General features: G+C 45.9%; 1 protein-coding gene across 2 annotated transcripts; it reads left to right on the plus strand.

The window, feature by feature from the left end:
- Positions 1–434: 434 nt before the first annotated feature.
- Positions 435–8,703, plus strand: LOC105569048 (transportin-1). 2 transcript variants are annotated; one of them, XM_012025192.1, is made up of 15 exons: positions 435–641; positions 1,576–1,651; positions 1,764–1,943; positions 2,043–2,391; positions 2,472–2,673; positions 2,766–3,174; positions 3,264–3,575; positions 3,649–3,886; positions 4,616–4,905; positions 4,980–5,078; positions 5,161–5,256; positions 6,554–6,629; positions 7,976–8,150; positions 8,230–8,356; positions 8,459–8,703. In XM_012025192.1, exons 1-14 carry the CDS (start codon positions 537–539, stop codon positions 8,335–8,337), a joined length of 2,715 nt encoding a protein of 904 aa, XP_011880582.1. In that variant the 5' UTR covers positions 435–536; the 3' UTR covers positions 8,338–8,356; positions 8,459–8,703. The 2 variants fall into 2 exon arrangements, with proteins under 2 accessions (XP_011880582.1, XP_011880581.1); XM_012025191.1 differs by lacking the exons at positions 6,554–6,629; positions 8,230–8,356; positions 8,459–8,703 and having other exon boundaries at positions 466–641; positions 7,976–8,086.
- The last annotated feature ends 10,497 nt before the right edge of the window (positions 8,704–19,200 follow it).

Here is a 19,200-nt window from a genome sequence, read left to right on the forward strand (position 1 = left end):
CGCGCGCGCTCTCGCGCAAGGGCTCGGCCCCTACATCGATCGCGGGCCTTTCCATTGTCGCGCGGGGCGCGCTTTCCCGCGCCGACCCGCGCGACACCGGAAATCCGGTGGATTCCGGTTTCAAAACAGCCCGCCTCGCGGCGTTGCCTCTCGCTCCCGCGATCGGCGTTCCCACGCGGGGTGCCGCGCGTGAGGGACTCCCGGGGCACCCTTCGGCGGCTGGTTGCAGCGGGGATTCTAGTTTGGCGAACCGGTTTCCACCGAGTTTTCCCGAGAGCGGCCCGAGAAACGCTCCCTTTCCGCTCGAGTCGCGGAGGAAGGGCGTGGCGCCCCCTCGCGCGACCGCGGTACGGTCCTGACGGAGCTCTCGGTGGAGGGGGAGGGATTGGCTGTCCGGCGGCAGGGAGGGGAGAGAAAGAAAGAGCGAGCGAGAGAGAGAGAGTGAGCGAGAGGGGGAGCGCTGTAGGGAGCTTCCGTTTATCTGCGAGGTCAGAGAAGGCAGGCTGCGCGTTACAGTGGTGCTGTTGAAAAACACGATGAAAATGGCGTGGCAACCACAGGAGGAAGGACTTAGGCAAATTCTGACGCTGCTCAAGGAGTCGCAGAGCCCGGACACGGCGACCCAGCGGGCCGTACAACAAGTATCCTTTCCGCCCGTGCGGCCGAGATCCGTGCGCGATCCCCCCGTCGCCGTCGGGCCGTGCCGTGCCGTGCCGTGCCGTGATCGGTGATCGTGGTCGTGTCGTGTGCTGTGTACCCCGCACCGCTCGCCCATACGTGGCCCTCGCGGAGTGAAGCGCGAGTGCGGGGACGAAAAGGGACGCGGCGCGCGCGCGAGACCGCCGCCGTTACGCCCGTCGTCGCCTTCGTTTTCCCGGCGGCGGCCCCGCGGCTCGGCATCCGAGAAATTAATTACGCGCGAACGCGATCTCCATGTCTAGATCGCTCGAGAAAAAGACAGGGCGCGCGCGCGCGCGCGCTCACTCTCTCTCTCTCTCTCTGTCTCTTTCTCTCTCTATCTCTTTCTCTCTCGCTCTCGCGAGCGATAGCGTCGCGGATTCGCAACGATCCTTCCGCTCGTTTCTCGGCTAGGTCGCCCCGTCCGGGACTCGCCGCGCCGCGCGGAATCGAGCGGGCCCGACGCGTCTCGGGCGCGCAGCAGGAAATATGCTAACGATGCTCTCCCCCGGCCGAGCGGAGCGTAGTCGATCCCGGCTCGCTCGCGCGCGCGTGGGGACTTGTTTTCCCAGCGCGCGGCTCCTCTGATCGATAGTTTTCGCGGGAGTCCTCCTCGCCGGGCACTCGGTCGCGCGTAAACGTACCGCCCGCTCCTGTTAGCTCGCCCGGCCGTGCCCAATCGCGATATGCACCGCGCGCGCTTTATCGACGGTCGCCTTGCGCTCGCGGCCGCGCCGCTATCTTTTCGTGGGAAACCGATCGGCCACGTAAAATATAAATACGACTCCGCCCTTTTGCACGCGCGCGAGATGATCTTTGCTAGCTTCACGCCTGGCGCGAGACACCGCCGTGTCTCGCGTCGCCACGTTACGTTTTTCCTTAACCGCCGCAACGCAGAAATTGGAGGAGTTGAACAAATTCCCGGATTTCAACAATTATCTGATTTTTGTCCTGACGAAATTGACGTCGGAAGGTACGTCGAGATTGAAACGCGGCTCGCCAGCCGCGACTCTCCTCTCTCTCTCTCTCTCGGCGGGTCCGTCAGCTGGAGAACTAACGATCCTCTCTCTTTTTTTTCTGTTAAGACGAACCTACCAGGTCTCTGAGCGGGCTGATATTGAAGAACAATGTAAAGACGTACTTCCATAAGTTCGTACCGGACGTGATAAATTTTGTCAAGCAAGAATGTCTGTCGGCTGTCGGAGATCCATCGCCGCTGATTCGTGCGACCGTCGGTATTTTGATCACCACCGTCGCATCAAGAGGTACGCCATTTTACGTCCCTCCCGGAAAGCCCCGCGAGGGGTACGCGCATTTTGGTTGTTCTCTTTTCAACGATTGAAATACCGAATTTTTGCGAGTAGGTGAACTAACGTCTTGGCCGGAGCTGCTGCCGGCGCTGTGCCAGATGCTGGACTCGCAGGACTACAACGTTTGCGAGGGCGCGTTCGGCGCTCTCCAGAAGATCTGCGAGGACTCGGCGGAGATACTGGACTCGGACGCCATGAATCGCCCGTTGAACATTCTGATCCCAAAGTTCCTTCAGTTCTTTAGACACTCGAGCCCCAAGATCAGGTCCCACGCGATAGCGTGCGTCAACCAGTTCATCATCCAACGCACGCAAGCGCTGATGATCCATATAGACAGCTTTCTGGAGAATCTCTTCCATTTAGCTTCGGACGACGATTCCGAGGTCCGGAAAAACGTGTGCAGGTAAGCGAGGTGGATCCTTTTAATATCGTCGCCGTATCGGCAGATGGATTGTGTTTCTTATACCTCGCGTTTCCGCAAAGGGCCCTGGTGATGCTGCTCGAGGTACGAATGGACAGACTAATACCGCACATGCACAATATCATAGAGTACATGCTGTTAAGAACTCAGGACGTCGACGAGGGGGTGGCATTGGAGGCGTGCGAGTTTTGGTTGTCGCTTGCGGAACAACCGATTTGCAAGGAGGCGCTCGCGCCACATTTGACGCGACTAGTACCTATCTTGGTGAGTTCTACTCTCCCAGGTCTACGGCGAAGCCGCCGCTCTTCCGTCTTGCTCTTGTCACACTTCTCCCCCCTCCCCCTTTCGTTTTACAGGTGAAAGGTATGAAGTATTCGGAGATTGACATAATCCTCCTGAAAGGAGACGTGGAGGAGGACGAGATGATCCCGGACAGGGAAGAGGACATCCGACCACGTTTCCACAAGTCCAAGACGCATCACTCGCATCACGCCAACGGCATGAACAAGCACACCGACGAGAACGGCGGCGTGAACGGCGGGTGCGACGACGAGGACATAGACGTCGAGGACGGGTGCGACGACGATTCGACTCTGAGCGACTGGAACTTGAGGAAATGCTCCGCCGCTGCGCTGGACATGCTGGCTAATGTGTTCAGAGAAGAGCTTCTGCCGGTCCTGATACCGATCCTGAAGGAGACTCTTTTCCATCAGTCCTGGGAGATCAAGGAGTCCGGTATCTTGGCGCTGGGAGCTATCGCTGAAGGTGCGCGCGTTCTCCGTTTCCCTGAAAGTACCTCCAAATCGAATACTGTGGTCCAAGTGATCGAGCGAGGTTCGATTTCGTATTTGCAGGGTGTATGAGCGGCATGATTCCGCATTTGTCGGAGCTTATCCCTTACCTGATCAGCTGTCTGAGCGACAAGAAGGCTCTCGTGCGTGCCATAACTTGCTGGACGTTGAGCCGTTACGCGCATTGGGTTTGTGCGCAGCCTCACGAGACGCACTTGAAACCTCTGATGACGGAACTGCTCAAGCGAGTGCTCGACAGCAACAAGCGCGTCCAAGAGGCGGCCTGCTCCGCCTTCGCGACTCTGGAGGAAGAGGCGTGCACCGAGCTGGTCCCTTACCTCGGATTCATCCTCGAGACGCTCGTCTTCGCGTTCAGTGAGTACAATGAGGGGCGATTGGTCGGCCCGAATCTAAGGGATCCCCGAGTTACACGACTGTCTGTTCGCAGGTAAATATCAGCATAAGAACCTGTTAATTCTGTACGACGCGATCGGCACCCTCGCCGATTCTGTGGGCCATCATCTGAACAAACCAGACTACATCAACCTTCTGATGCCACCTCTAATTAATAAGTGGAACGTACTAAAGGACGAGGATAAAGATCTGTTCCCACTGCTGGAATGCCTTTCTTCAGTAGCGACCGCGTTGCGCTCGGGTTTCTTACCATATTGCGAACCTGTATACAGGTAACTAATAGCGAATTCGGTTGGTTGCGCTAGTGCGCGCGAGTGCACGCTGAGACTTGTTTACAGTCAATTCTTACATTCAAAGATCATGTTAAATACCTCTTGCAATATCTCTTGTCCAGAAAAATCGCCAGTACAACGTTTACACCGGTCATATTTCACTAAATGCTCTTTGAACGTGTACTTAAGACAAAGTTAAACATTAGCGTGCACTCAGCGCGCACTAGTGCAAGCAACCGAATTCGCTATAACACGTTCTGACCAAACTATAAATCTGTATAATTAAACAACATATGAGAAAACGCCAGTGTGGGTCACAAGGCAAGACGTGGGTAGCCCAACTTGTAAATCTTGTATTTTTCTGAAAACCGTGAATCTATTATACCGTTTCTTTCCACATTAGTTCTACGCGCCGATTTCTTTTTTCGGACGTAACGCAGTTCTCTTACACGTGGAATTATTATCGTCAGCAAATTCACATATTCGAATCGATAAACAATTTTCTTTGTAATTATATTTAAAATGTTACGTATTAACATTTGTCTGATGCTACATTTAGCATCCAATACCCCCCTTTTTCCGTGCTGTAAATTATTCTTATCGCGAAAAATATTACCTCGGCCCAGGATGCGAACCAGGGACCTCCCTCAATCCGCGACGGTTCTTTTGCCCCCATCTATTGCAAATTATTTCAATATTGATATGGTAAAATGGCCGTTTCGTTCGCAGGCGATGCGTGTCGCTCGTAGAGCAAACGTTGAACCAGCACATAGCGAGCACGCAGAGTCCGGAGCAATTTGAGGCACCCGACAAGGACTTCATGATAGTCGCGCTGGACCTCCTGAGCGGGTTAGCGGAGGGTCTGGACGGTCACATGGAGCGGCTGGTAATGAACAGCAACGTTATGCAGCTGTTGTACCAGTGTATGCAGGACACCATGCCCGAGGTTAGACAGAGTAGCTTCGCTTTACTAGGAGATCTTACGAAAGCTTGTTTCCAACATGTACTCCCCTGCATACGTGAGTATATTCCGGACGGCGCTGAGACTATCGGATACGTTAATGTTGCTAACGAACTTTATCTCGATGCGCAGCGGAGTTTATGCCTATACTTGGACAAAACTTGCATCCGCAGTTCATATCGGTGTGCAACAACGCAACATGGGCGATCGGCGAGATTTCGATAAAACTTGGTAAATATAGAGGGGGGGGGGGACATCCCGGGGAACAAATCGACGGTTTTTACCCACTTGTTATCTCGCTTGTTCCGCGCAGGGCCCGACACGAGCGCGTATATCCCGTTGATCTTGTCGCAGCTCATCGAGATCATTAATCGTGCGGACACGCCGAAAACGCTGTTGGAAAACACGGGTGAGTCGTCAGCGCGACCTTTACGTATATATCTGGTTCTCTCTTAGAATGATACCGTATATGATATACCGAGCATTACTTTGAAACGAATAGAAAGCAATGTGTAGTGCGAGACTCGAGCCGACAACAGAATCTGTCGATTCCTATACATACATCGCTATCTATCCCGTGCGCCTTAAGGGCTAAGAATTACACTACGTCACGACTGTGTGCTGCTCATTTGTGCACATTGGGAAACTTCTCATTCGCAGAGATTAGCCTGACGGCATAACCGTTGCGCGCGATCTCAATATCGCAGACCGAAAGTACTTTTCCGATCGTAGTTTAATGAAAGGTCTCCCAGTAACTTTTAGAGTATTGTTCACGCTAGATCGAGTTGTTCGGTGGCATCCCAGCTCTCTAGGTGCATAAATACGTATATATATATATTTCTTTTCCCTCTTTTTTTTTTTAAGTAATTTTTGGAGCAACCACTCTTGAACCACACAGTTCAGTGACTTGGCGTGGTCATATACATGAGTCGCGATTGCACGTTTTTATCGACAGGTTTAAGCAATTAGTACTTGTATATTGAACCTTGAATTAGTGGTGTGCGACTGCCTGTAGGCTTGAACGTATATACATATACGGCTGTATTGCCACAAAGAGACATGTTGCAATTCGGTATATACATATATATATATATAAAGTACAGTATGTATGCGTATATATATACATATATACTATATGCTTGCATATTTCTTCCAAGCCCCAGATGATATTGTTTCGACTGAATTGTTTGAATTGGCCTTGAAAAAATCATAACGCAAATTTGGTTATTTCTTTTGATTGTTCTCTTATTTGTATACTGACATGTACATTTCTTATATACAGTAGAGAGAAAGAGAGGGAGAGAAAGGGAGGGAGAGACAGAGTGAGAGAGAGAGAGAAAGGGATCATTTGGTATACCGGTCCGTATTATACAAAATCACACGGGCTCGCACGCTGCTATCTAATTTTGATTATTGTTTCAGCAGCTACAATAGCACGGTATTGCCTATGTTTCATTGTCGGTATCTCATATGTTTCACCTGTGTTCTCACCTGTCTTCGATTAATTGTTAATGTTACTTGATTCTTAACTGAATTATTAATTGAGAATTATTAATTGGAAGTTTACAAGCGGAGCATATATATATATATTCTTCTTCGCCTGAGTTGATCGTTGGTTCTCTATCAGTTTGTCTTATTGTTTGTGTTTCCGGTCACTTCACTACACTTCACTTGTCTACTTACCGAAACCGAAAATGAAACCGTAGCCATAACGATCGGTCGCCTAGGTTATGTGTGTCCCCACGACGTCGCCCCCATGTTACAGCAGTTTGTCCGACAGTGGTGTGTAAATTTCTTTATTATATTATTATTCTATTAATTATATTATCTTCTATTTTTATTAGCACTCTTTATTATACATTATTACATTCCCGATTCCTGAGTAATTGCATCAGGGGCTGCTAAGGACTCTTGCGCAAGAACACAAACGCTCGGCAAAAATCGATTGTCCATTTACCTTGCCACTCGTTACGGTGAGGGCAGAGATGCACATGTAAATGAGAGAGAGAGAGCGCGCGTCTATCATCCCGCAGCTGCCAGCGTAAACTTGCCCAATGGTTTTTCGCAGTGTTAACATCTTAGATTTGAATTCGTTATATGATATAATTCTAATCTTTATTTTGCCACCATGCAAGTGTGTTACGAGCTCTCCTGTTTATCCGACTATCAAGAGACCAGGATAGGTTTACATTTGTCACACTTATTTGTCGCCGCGTCAAGTCTCGTTATCCGGAGGACCGTGGATATACCTCGCATATACATATATATATATAGTTCTTTTTTTCCTCGCTCAATTAAAATTTTCATTCTGCATGCTGGTAATTTGGCATCTCGATCTCTGTCGAATTGCGTTTGTTTCTAATTACACAATGTGCCGTGCTGTAAATGTCAAATGTAAACCCAGCCTTAATGAGACAGTAAGTGAAATATGACGCCAGTCATATGTCCTGATTACTGTTACGTAACGTATTTACGTCAATTTGTTCTGGGCTAGACTCACAAATTCAGGGATCGATCTTTGCAGTAATTGGTGTACTTGCAACTTCACTTGTCTACTAATACCGGGTCTAATTTAGCATTGACTTTGAACATTACCTGTAGATTTTACACACATATCCGTCGTTGCTGTTTGTATGTCTGCAAATCTAATAGTGATAATAACGATAATGTCTCGAGTCATGAAAGAAGAGTGCTAATTATCGCATTGGACTGGCCTCACAGTGAGCCAACCGTTTCGTGTCTCGTCGAATGCAATTTGATATATATATATATATATAAAAAAATTAAACATTTATCTATGTGTGAATTGTGGGAATGAAAGTAAATGGCTAGTTGTTCAATTTTTGCCAGAGCCATATTATTATATATACATACATATAAATATATCTTTCTATGTGACTTATAATCCGAAGAAAGATACTTCGATCATGTAATGACGAAGTTGACGTTCTCTTACAACTCGTCGAGTGAGACATAATTTTAAACATTGCGAATGTAAGATCAGTGAGTGCCGTAAAACCCGCGTGTTTTACTGATCGAAGTATTTTCCACTTGGGGAGGGGGGGGGGAGGGGGGCAAGGCGGCCGAACAACGTCTAATGAGATTGTCGATTGTAAATTTATCAATAGGTGCACTTCTCTGCGAAGCATAAGAGATAACGAAGAGAAGGATTCTGCCTTCAGAGGTATGTGTCAAATGATTACTGTTAATCCGGCCGGCGTCGTCCCGGACTTCATCTTCTTCTGCGACGCCGTGGCGTCTTGGTCTGCGCCGAAGGAGGACCTGAAGGAGATGTTTCAAAAGGTAAAACGACAGCCGGACGAGCTGACGAGCTGAGTACTCTCTCGCCGCGGATCTTACGCAATCGTTCTCCTCTGTCTAGATACTGTTCACTTTCAAGAATCAAGTGGGCGAGGAGAATTGGAAGCGATTCTCCGACCAGTTTCCGCCGCAGCTCAGTGAGCGGCTCCACAACATGTACGGCGTCTGAACAGCTCCGCCTAAAAGCGGTAAGTTGAACGATTTTCTTACAGACGTCATCATGTTTCGTATAGGAACTTGGAAGCGGTAACTCGACAGGAATCCTTACGATTTTCTTTATTTGTTTGCAGAAGGCCGCTTAATACAGCAGGCCGAATGGGGTTGGGCGGGAAACAAGGGGCGAATGGGACGGGTGGGTGAAACCACGGCCTCTTCTCATCAACATCGTTGTCGTTACCGTGTCATCGTGGTATGTTATTATCGTGCTTTTGGGGAAAATAATAGAAGGCACGCCGTGCCTTTTAAGCCTTGGCGGCCGCCGAGGCCGCGAGGGAAGAGAACGGAGAGAAGGAGAAAGAGAGGAGACGAGAAAGATGTTAGCGAAAGTAAAAGGCAAGAACGACAAGAGATAAGCATTGGCCGAAAAGTAAACGCGTGGGTGGGCGGGGAAGGGAATTATTTCGGGGTGGGAGGGAGGAATTTTGTGGGGATCACCGACTATACATTTTAAGAGACGGAATGAGGTATCAGCGTAACAACAATCTGACTTGATACCTCGTTGATGTACCGACGTACACGCTCTGTACACTCCGTTTCCATTAGCGCTACCGCGTAACACGTGAAAGTGTTATTTGATTCTCGCGTATGTCAAAACGTGACGAGTGCTGGCTGGCGCCACGGCCATCTTTGCCCCAGCTCATTAATATAATTAGATATATGTATATTATTATTGAGCAACCGACTCTCGCGAGAGTAGTTGGAACGTAAGAATTTAGCATAGATCTCACGTTATAGAGATCGCGCAGACACTGTGATTGAAAATTTGTACGTTAGATATTGATCCTTCTTTTTTTTCCTCCTTTTTTTCCTTTGAGAGCGAGAGAGAGAGAGAGAGTGAGAGTGCACGCGAAAGCGAGAGATTATTCGAATGTGTTTGTGGAGTTTTAGAGACAAGGTAGAACTACTTATTTGATAATAAATATGATACAAGGTAGAGTACGTTATTAGAAATTTCATAGTGTACAGAGGGTTTTTCGAGAATATTGTATTTTTATACGTTGAGAAGGAAACACATGCATACACATGAAGATGATAAACGCAGAAAGTGCCATTCCACCATTTCGAACCAAAATTTTTCTGCTTATTTTATTCTCTCCCTTGCTGATTGTGATATTAGGTTATACGCGACAACTTTGTCATCATGTGTAAAACATATTTCAAATGTATGCGTGCATATGCATATACATATATATATAAATATACATATATATAAATATATATAATGCATTCGATTATATATATATGTATGTACGTATACCAACATGATATGATGTTTTAACTTACAGACCATTTTTGTGATTACTTTTTTTTTGTTAAACATATTAAATTAGTATCATATTAGTATTAATGTAAATATAGATAATTACATTTTAGAACGGACGTTTTTGTTAATCATTATAATAGATTATTTCAAATCTTTGCCGATCTATCAAAGTCTCTCGTCGTTGTTTAAAATCGTCAATCAAAAAAGAAAATTTAAGAAGAAGAAAAACGGTTTACAGATGTGATTCACAGAGCGAGCGAATCTATGACGTGAAATCTATGGCAATGTTAATTTTATTTGTGCGATATATTGATCTCGATAATTCATCTGGATAAAGAAATCTTGCGTTTAAATCGTTTTTTAAAGAGAGAGAGAAAGAAAGAAGAGAGCAGACTGTCATTCCAGTCCCACTTGCTTGGGCCAGTTAAAAAAAAGTAAGCAAGTCCTTTTATCTTAAAGTGGTGTGCGTTTTTATCTCGGTCGTTACTTAAGAGGAAAAAAAAGATTAAAAATTCTATAATTCACATTGTGACACAAAAATATTATGTATTATCGGTAATTGAGTATATGCATACGTCTCGGACGAGAAGCTGCGAGATCCTTTAACAGCGAATAATTCTAGTTTTACGACATAAAAGGAAGAGCTATGTTTTAATTTTAATTTTCATCTTCTCGCGTCGAGACCAAGTAAGAGGGGAGAAAAGTAAAGGAAACGGCACAACCTGGGGGAATAAAAGAAAATACTGACCATCGTTAAGTCGCCATTGTCAATCAAACTTTGAAAAGTCTATCAATAAAAGATTCAACGACTGGCGGGAACCGAACTAGCGCAGGCGAGACGGACGTTTTCAAAAAGGGGGGGGGGGGGATTACCTTGGAACTCCACTCTTTATAGCTGCAAGAGAGAGGGATAGATGTTCGAAAATTGAAGAATTGAGGAATCGACGCGACGACAAGGGTATAGTTACTCCCCTTATCGTCGAATGAAGGATAATTTCGCATCGTCCTGTCGCGTCCTTATTTTTTACGGCACTCGCGACAGACTGTGTCGCGCAGCAGAGCCTTCTTCCTTTCCTCGCGGGAGGAAAGAGATCGCGCGCGGCGAACAGACCGAATTCCGTGACCGCTCCTTGACTCGATCCACACTCGTTTGTCAACTTGGCAATATAGGTATCGTACATGTATATTGTCGTAATTTTATCCCAAACTCTGGCCCCCCTCCTTGCCCTGCCTGCGCAATTTTTGTGATATTACTGTTTTTTATAATTACTTAAGAGCTTGGAAAGAGGAAAAACGGCAACGGAACACCCGAGCCACATGCCACTCGGCGCGGGGATTTAAACGGAAAATCGCAGTCACGCAGTCTTAATTTCTCTTATCGCGTATATATGTATGTATGTGTAAATATTGCATATAAAAATCGACATTGTTAATCACCTCACTTCTCGCCGAGTTACATTTAAGAGTTCAACAGTGGCTGGCGGGACGGGATTTTTTACACACAAGTTACATCGTTCACTCTCCACGATAGTTCCTAAGCTAACCGGTTTCGTCGGTGACGAGAGTCAGACGCTCGTTACCGCCGATCCCGGGGTCCGCCGAAATTCCACATCGCAATAGAATCTAGAGTATAATACGTATGTCCTCTCTCTCCGTGGTTGTAAATACGTTGCCTCCTTTACGACCTCGTCGTATAGTTTCGGGTGCTCGCGGCTGATTACATTCATATCGATACGTTCCCGTCCCCCGTCGAGGGATTATGTGGCTCGCGATTACATATTCATTCAACTCGAAGAGCTCTCAGTCACGATAATATCGAGGTATTAAATCTAAATAAACGATTATAAAGTAACAGTGAGATGACGTCTATTTATACATAATTATTATATTAAATAATACAATGATAGAGGACTGAAACAAAAAAGTGATTAATGCCGATTAATACAGAAATTTCCAAACTTTTTCTATCGTCAGTGAACAAAATTGAGTGCAAACACGTATGTGGGGGGGGGGGGGACGTGTAGTAACAGGGTGATCGCAGGTAAAAGAAAACGATGGAGAAAAAGAAAAAAAAGGGATATACGATTAAAAATTAGAGCAGAGTAATAATCGATGTGTGAATCGAAACTCGATAAACTCACAAGTAAATATATTGTTGTATCTTTATTGTTGTTGTTGCATGAGACTAGCTTAATAGACTGAGCCATACACGTGGTTAAATAACTATTAACATAATAATTCTTAATTAATACTATAATTATTGTAATTAATATATATATATATATATTATATATATATACGGTGTGTATTATATTTAATCATAATGAATCCTCGTGCGGGCAGTGCTCGGAGCGGAGGTTCCCGCGTCCTTTGGGATTACCATTGATTCCCGATCACTGTAGCTCTTTCTACGGCCTTAGATTGGCCGTAACGCTTTCTATCGCGTAGCCAAGGTATCTTCGATACACTTAAGGTGTATTAGTATACTTAAGTATGCTCACGTGTGCTCCGCGGACGTCCTCCTTGCAAAATGCCGTCGGGATACAGCCACAATATTCACCGCGGAATTAGATTATTAATATGACCTAGACTTACAATTAGACTTTACAATCATTATTACCGCACTTGGTATTGTGAAAGAAGTTCTATATTATATAGATGCGTATAGTTATATACATATAATTGATATACCTTCGCTCATTCCGATTGAACAGCCGTGGAAAAGATTCTGTCAGGAAGTCTTTCACAAAGGAAAAAAAAAAGAAGAGGTCTATCCGATAGACTTCTCGACACCGGACCTGTCGATCGAACGCGTCTTTCCCCTCTCAAAGGATTGGGACTCTGTGTGGGGCTGTTCCTAGTACCTGATTATCCTATCCTTGCGGCCACGGAAAGACGGTTCTGCCAAAAATCGGTCGAGGTCGAGCTGCCGTAACTTGCTCTTACTTTATCGTTTTCTCTCGCAAGCGCCAGCGAATTTCTCTGTCCAGTGTCTACACTCGATAATAGAGTATATACATACACGGTGTTCTTTTTTATTGTTGCATATTACCTTGACTACCTAGTACTTAAGGATAATCTCTTCTAGTGCTCAGTAGTAACGTCGCATGTAAGTTTCGCACGGACAGAAAATAAGGAACACGACACTACATTCTTCTGCTTTCCTACGCAATGAATACATTTACGCCTGTCAAGGTGCAACGAAAGGGTGCTGCCCATCCCGGAAGAGCGATAGATACAGTTTCGTACATGTACCTCTTTATATAACTCTTGACTCTTTGAAACGTAAAGAGTGTATGATAGGCGGATTAGCTGCGTATGAGATGTCCCACGATAGGTACTGATTTTCTTTGAAGAAAAGCGAAATTGTAATTTCAATTGTTCCTCTTTAAACAGTTAAAATTACAAAGTACACGAAATGTCTTATTCAAAACTTGTGGCCACGAGGTTTTGTTACAAAAAGAGATTTAATTTGATCCCTTAAAATGAATTCTTTGGCAAGAACCTTTGTTCAAATGTAAACGGGAGTATTCTGTGCGCAGTTAAATCGTGCATCATATATTGTTTTAAATTGACATGGCAATTGCACTGTAAATCCATCGTCATCTAAGGCTGAATGTACACACTCGACAAATGTATTTTATAGCCTCGGCAATTTTCCGTCTCATTAAGAATTATTTTTTTCTCCAAGCGCGAACTCATTGTAATCGACCCGGACAACTTTACACTTTATAAAGCGTAACGCAAGCGCGTGCAAGTATTCAATTCGAGTAGCGTGGATCCATTCTATTCGGACGGCAGACCGTTGACGAAGAGCAAAAAGTTGTAGAATTAAGGTTCAGTCGCTTGTCATGACGCGTTTACGCGAACACTTGCTTCCTGCCGCCAAGCTTCTTCCGTTAATTAACTGTCCGAGTCGCGTGCTGTCGCGACACAGTATACATGTGCACGCGCATAAATCACACAGTTCATATCCGGGATTGAAACCGGTAGAACTTCGTTGGCTTCAGATTTCCATGCTATAGATGCGCGAAACTGATCTCCGTGGGTGTAATGACAATGATGTAAGTCAATTTTTTGAAAATACTTAATGTAAAGCCTCTCTCTCTAGCTAATTTAGGACCGTAAGTAATTTATAGTAATATAACAAATCGTAGGGATATTAATAAGGATATTATAATATTAGTAAAGTAAAATAGGCTGTTATAGAGTGAAAGTTATGTTTCTGTAAAGAGACAATCTAAAACTATATATTACGCCCGATGTAATTGCGTAAGGAAATTGTATCTCGAAAACAAAAATTTTTTTTTTCCATTTCTAGCGGTTTGCGTCTCGAGCTTGTGTCTATAGCATAAAGAATTAAGAACATTGAAATTATACCGGCTTCAATTCTCACTTCATCTTGCGTCGTTGTCTTGGTTCTCTGTGCGCTACGTGACATTTCATTCGAAATAAATCTTGACGAAGTACCGAGTACCGTTGCGAGTCTTCTTATGACGAAGTCTGTCCTAGATTTATTTCGACGTCTGTTACATTTTGGTGGATAATTCCTTTATTCTTTTTTTTTTAAGAACCAGTAACACTCGCGTTACTCATTTGGAATTATTTTATAATTATTCCTCGCATTTTTCTGCCGTTTTCTACTCCCAGTACACTGTTATTTTCCGTTAGTCATGCGACAATTATAGAGGAAAGTCTCCTATTATGAGATAAGCTTCTAATACGAGATAGTAGAGTTTGCGTTAAATGAATAGGTATTATCTGTTGGCTACATCATGAATTTATGGCCCTTGGGGTGAAGTCTATTTAGTGGAAAATTCATTGTTAAATCGTGTAATCGTTGCGAAAAAAGATTTGCGCTTGAATTTGGATGTTGAAAACCTGCTGTCTCATAATAGGGAGTTTTTCCTTCTACATCTGCGAATTTCTCAGTATGACACGAGCGATATGACTTTAAACATAAACGAGGTAAGTGAGAGCTAGTGATTCATATTGTACAATTCAAACTGTTTAACGAGCTTTAAGAACCAGTTGTGAAACTTCATTCACATTACGTTTATGGCTTTCAGACACCTGTTTTCACGCGTTCGCCATAACTCTCGCAGTATCAGTGCCTCGAAAGGAATGGAGGGCGACCCCCGGAGTTCTAGCATTCCGACGCTCTTTCCGGTTCGGGCGCTATCGAGGAGATAACGATCTCGCGTTACAAATGATCGGGGCTGTCCCGAAGGAGCGATTCGGATCGGCGCGCACGGGACACGCTCCGCGTCCTGTTCGCTCGCGTCCCGCCGAGCACTCCCCCGAGTGAGCCGTAAAAGCGTATCGGCGCGGAGCCGCGCAAATAAAACCGTATCGTATCCCGTACTGTACACCAGGTATATGGCGATCCGGCTTAAGTGATTGCTTCTCTTCATTAGAGCTTCGGGCTCGCCTCTCTCCCTCTCGCGAAGTCGAAGTTGAGGGACAGGTGTGGTAATGGCCCGTATCCGAGCTCTCGCTTAACCCACCCCCAGCTACCGTCAGTCGATTTAGCTTCCCACCACCCTCCCCCTCCCCCTGGCCGAGCCATCCTCTCCCCCCTTGGAACTATTACGCGAATTGATTCCGCATCGGATCTGCCCGGAGGGGCGGAAACTCGCGTTTAGCTCCTCGTTTCCTCCACTTTCTCTCTCTCTCTCTCTCTCTTTCTACTTTATCGCTCTTCCCTTTTCTTATTGCCGGCGCGTGACCACCCTCGGTCCATTTGCGTGCATCTCACCCCGTCGTAAAGGCGCGGACTGCATTCCCTGGATTATCGGCTTCCATTAGGGCTCGAACGACGTTCGTGGTATCGAGGAGGGTACGCGGGTGATCGTGCGCAAATCGATTAATTCAGTAAGAACAGTTCAAGTTCTTAACATAAATGGATGCTGCGTTTAGGATCGAGCCTCCGGCCGTTTCACTGAACGACATGTAACTGGAAAGAACGATTGGGATCTATTTTACATAGCGGGAAATTCAAATGGTTGATAAATAAATTCAAAACTTTGATTATCTAGGATAGAAGATAACAGACTTCAATTGTAGAGTGGCTTTGAAGATGAACCTTCCAAAAATCACTCTCTCAATCGGACGCGGTATTCTTCGAATAAAAGTACCACCACTGTTTCCAGACATGATCTATTTGGGCAGAAACCTCGTGAACAGTGTCTCGAGCGGTCGTTACGGCCTGTTTAATTCAACGTGTTTCGGGACGTTAGAGAAGAAAGATCAACTGGCGGCGATCGAGCTGGTAATTCCTCTCGCGAGATAAACAGCATCCAGCAGTAGGTCTCTACGATATCGCGATTTACGGGCAGTTGGTCGGCGTATACGCCACCAACGCGCGTCGCATTAAATAATAATGCCAGTGATTGCTGCTGGGTGCCCGCCGAGGCAAACTGCAAGCTACAAGAACGGCGAGAGGGGGGTATGGTAAGGGGGGAACGGCGGTGGAACGGAGAAGACGCTGCTGCCTTTACACCCCCGCCAGATATATCATCGCCTGGCAGTTATGTGTGTCATGAATTTTAGATTATCCTTGGATTAGATTAAGGCACGCGGGGGCCGGAAGAAGCAAGCGGCCCCTTGGCCCGCCAGTCAGTGCGCGGGGCTGAATTATTTCCAAATCTCGCGCAGCATCCGTCCCGCCCCGTCCCCTCGCCGGAATTGCAGGATTGATCTGTTGCCACGAATTTTTCGCCGATGGTCCGAACCGGGCGTTATTTCCAACGGCTAGTCCTCGGACTGAACAATAAAATGATTTAACGTCAACACAGATACGCAATCGAATTCTATTTGAGGGGAATCTTAGACGCCGTAAAAAAAAATACTTATCACAGAAAAGAGATAATTCGTGTTTCGAATAACATAGTAATTACATGAAGTTTTTTTATGTATGTAAATTTTTTTATGTATAATTTTATTACTTACTTTTTTACAAATATTACTGCCATTACTTTCACGTCTCCGATCTTATGCAACGTCTTCAAGAAATCTCGACGAGTCGTCTCCCCCCCTCCCCGCATTTCTCGATTATTCCCCGTTTCATCCCCTCTGAGGAGACAAGGGGGCGGAGATAATTGATGATGGTAGCTGGTGTTCGCGGGACATTATATCGCAGTTATACGAGTTTCCGTTCCCCACTCGCGCGCTACGAATGCGCAATGTGCGAACAACAGGATCTCGCTATAGTGGGGAGAATACCCCGAGGGTGGTTCCTACCTCTTGCTGGCCCCACGTGACCCCGGCCAGACAAACGACGGCCAATTTACGGGCAATAGGAAAAACTTCTTAAAACTCGGATTAAAATGAGCGAAGGGGGAAGGGAGAGGAGCATCCCTCGGCGCCCTCCGAATTATCCCGGGGATACGGGAGGGTTTTATTTTATTCCAGAAAACGTCACCGGGGGGGTGGAAGGGCGAGTACGACCCTTGGCCCTGGCCTTGCGCCTTTTATTATTATCTCCCTATTTGTGGATGAGGTGGCGCATCATTATTTTCATCGTTACGCGAACGTGGTTGCTGCAAATTATTGTTACCGCTGTTTCCGTTTGTTGCTGTCATTGACTCGATTAGACTCATTTTTATATATTGCTCCGCTTGAAAACCTAAAAAGATCAAGTATAGTTAAATGAATAAAGAACAGTTATATTAAAAATATTAAAATCTAGTAGAACTTGTCCGATAATTAAGATTTATACAGTTAAGACTCGATATCTTGGTTAAACTTTCTAACGTCGCAAGGATTCTCGGTGACTCTTTACGAGAACTGACAGGGAAAAAAAGAACGCGTTTTCGCGTCCATTACTTCTCCGGGACGGACTAATAGATGACAATTTGGCGCAAATTGCTAAATTAATTACACGGACGGCTGAACCGGCGCCGTTTATCGATCGTTTTACATTGCACAACATTTACACAAACAAATCGCCTTAATCGATTTAGCTTTTCAACAGTGAAATAACTTGCAACACAAGTGACGTCCGTCTCAAATAATTTCTTTACCAACGAATTATTATACAGAGCATCTCTGAATTTAATTTCAACGCGTGCGCAGCAGATAATTAAATATACTTTAAATATCCTAATAATTGAATTAATTCTAATTCAAAGAAACTTTGCTAGTCTATATATTAGAAAGCTTTATAGTGAAAAATTCGATGTCGGTTTATTGGAGACCGTATAAGTCGTCGTGGCAGAATCAATCCTGCGGTCGTAAAGCGACCGAATTATGGGCTTTCCTATTTTATATACAACACCCATAAAAAGTTCGGCGTATATGGGTCGTATACGTTGAAGCGGTCGCCGTGCGCCGGCGTTCTTTTTAATTAAAGTCGCTAATCAAATCACGGCCACGCGACGTTGCTTCGACCTATCGACACACGCGGATGAGACGATAACGACGCCCCGGGGATGGCCGGAATAAATCCGTGTTAACGCGATTACAACCCTCCTCCGAGATGCACGATTGATTTATCCGCGAAAATGCACTGGAAGACGTTTCATCGCGATTTGATATAGCGCTAAGTTTCAGCAACTCGTGTTCTCACGATATGGTAAACACTTATACATCCCTATGTTAGATATAACAGCAATATTTAACACCCAGAACCCCTCTCTCCACACCCGTTTTCCTCGTATTTTCGTACTCGAGGTACGGTATCGTAAAAGTCCTTTTTTCTCCCGCTAATGAATAGATGAGAAACAAGAGTCGCGTCCCACGATTTACGCGGAGATAAGTCGGACGAACTACCGGACTCGAGGAACGTGCGACTTTTGGAGCACCTCACCCTCTCTTCTGAGGGCAAGGGGTTCCAGGACAATAACGGCGCCCCGGGGACGACCGGGGTAACGCGATTACGCGGCGTGGCATTGGCATGGCACGGCACGGCACAGCCACCGCTCGAGCGGTTCGCTCAGCTTGATTTATCCGCGTAGCCGCGCGTTATTGCATTAGCGCCCCGACGGCGATGCTGTCCGCCGTCCCCCGCTCGCTCGCTCGCCGGCGACGAACGCGAGAAATCGTCCGGCGTCCGTCCACCCGCCCGTGAATCATCTACGAGAGTTATGTCTTCCAAGCCGCTGCCAAGACGCGGCGATCTATAATTTCTACCCGCGGTTGGTCAGCGATCCTGGCGCGTCCTGGACTTTCCCGTACTACTCCCTCGTGGACTAATATCACCGGTAAGAATTGTTGCGACCGAAATCTACTCTTGGTAACGACGCACGGTTCCTTTTACGTGGATGATTAGCGATCTTGGCACTTCCTGAATCCCACCGTGGGCTAATATCGTCCCCGGAAATTGCTTTTGCGACGTAAAACTATTCGAGGCGACTTGAGATCCTTTTTACACGGCTGGTCAGTGATCTCGATGCGTCTCGTTTCTCAAATTTCCCGCACGACAAACGGCGTCAGCAAAGGCTGCGTTCGTGAACAAAATGTATTTTAGAAGGTGCTTGATAATTTTCCTGGTGTAACTCGTCAAAAAGATTGCACGCACCTTGACATCCTGAATTTCCACGTTGACAA

The sequence above is a fragment of the Vollenhovia emeryi genome, unplaced genomic scaffold, assembly GCF_000949405.1.
Source record: "Vollenhovia emeryi isolate VEMERY1.0 unplaced genomic scaffold, V.emery_V1.0 DF939126.1, whole genome shotgun sequence".
In the NCBI taxonomy this organism is placed as follows: domain Eukaryota; kingdom Metazoa; phylum Arthropoda; class Insecta; order Hymenoptera; family Formicidae; genus Vollenhovia; species Vollenhovia emeryi.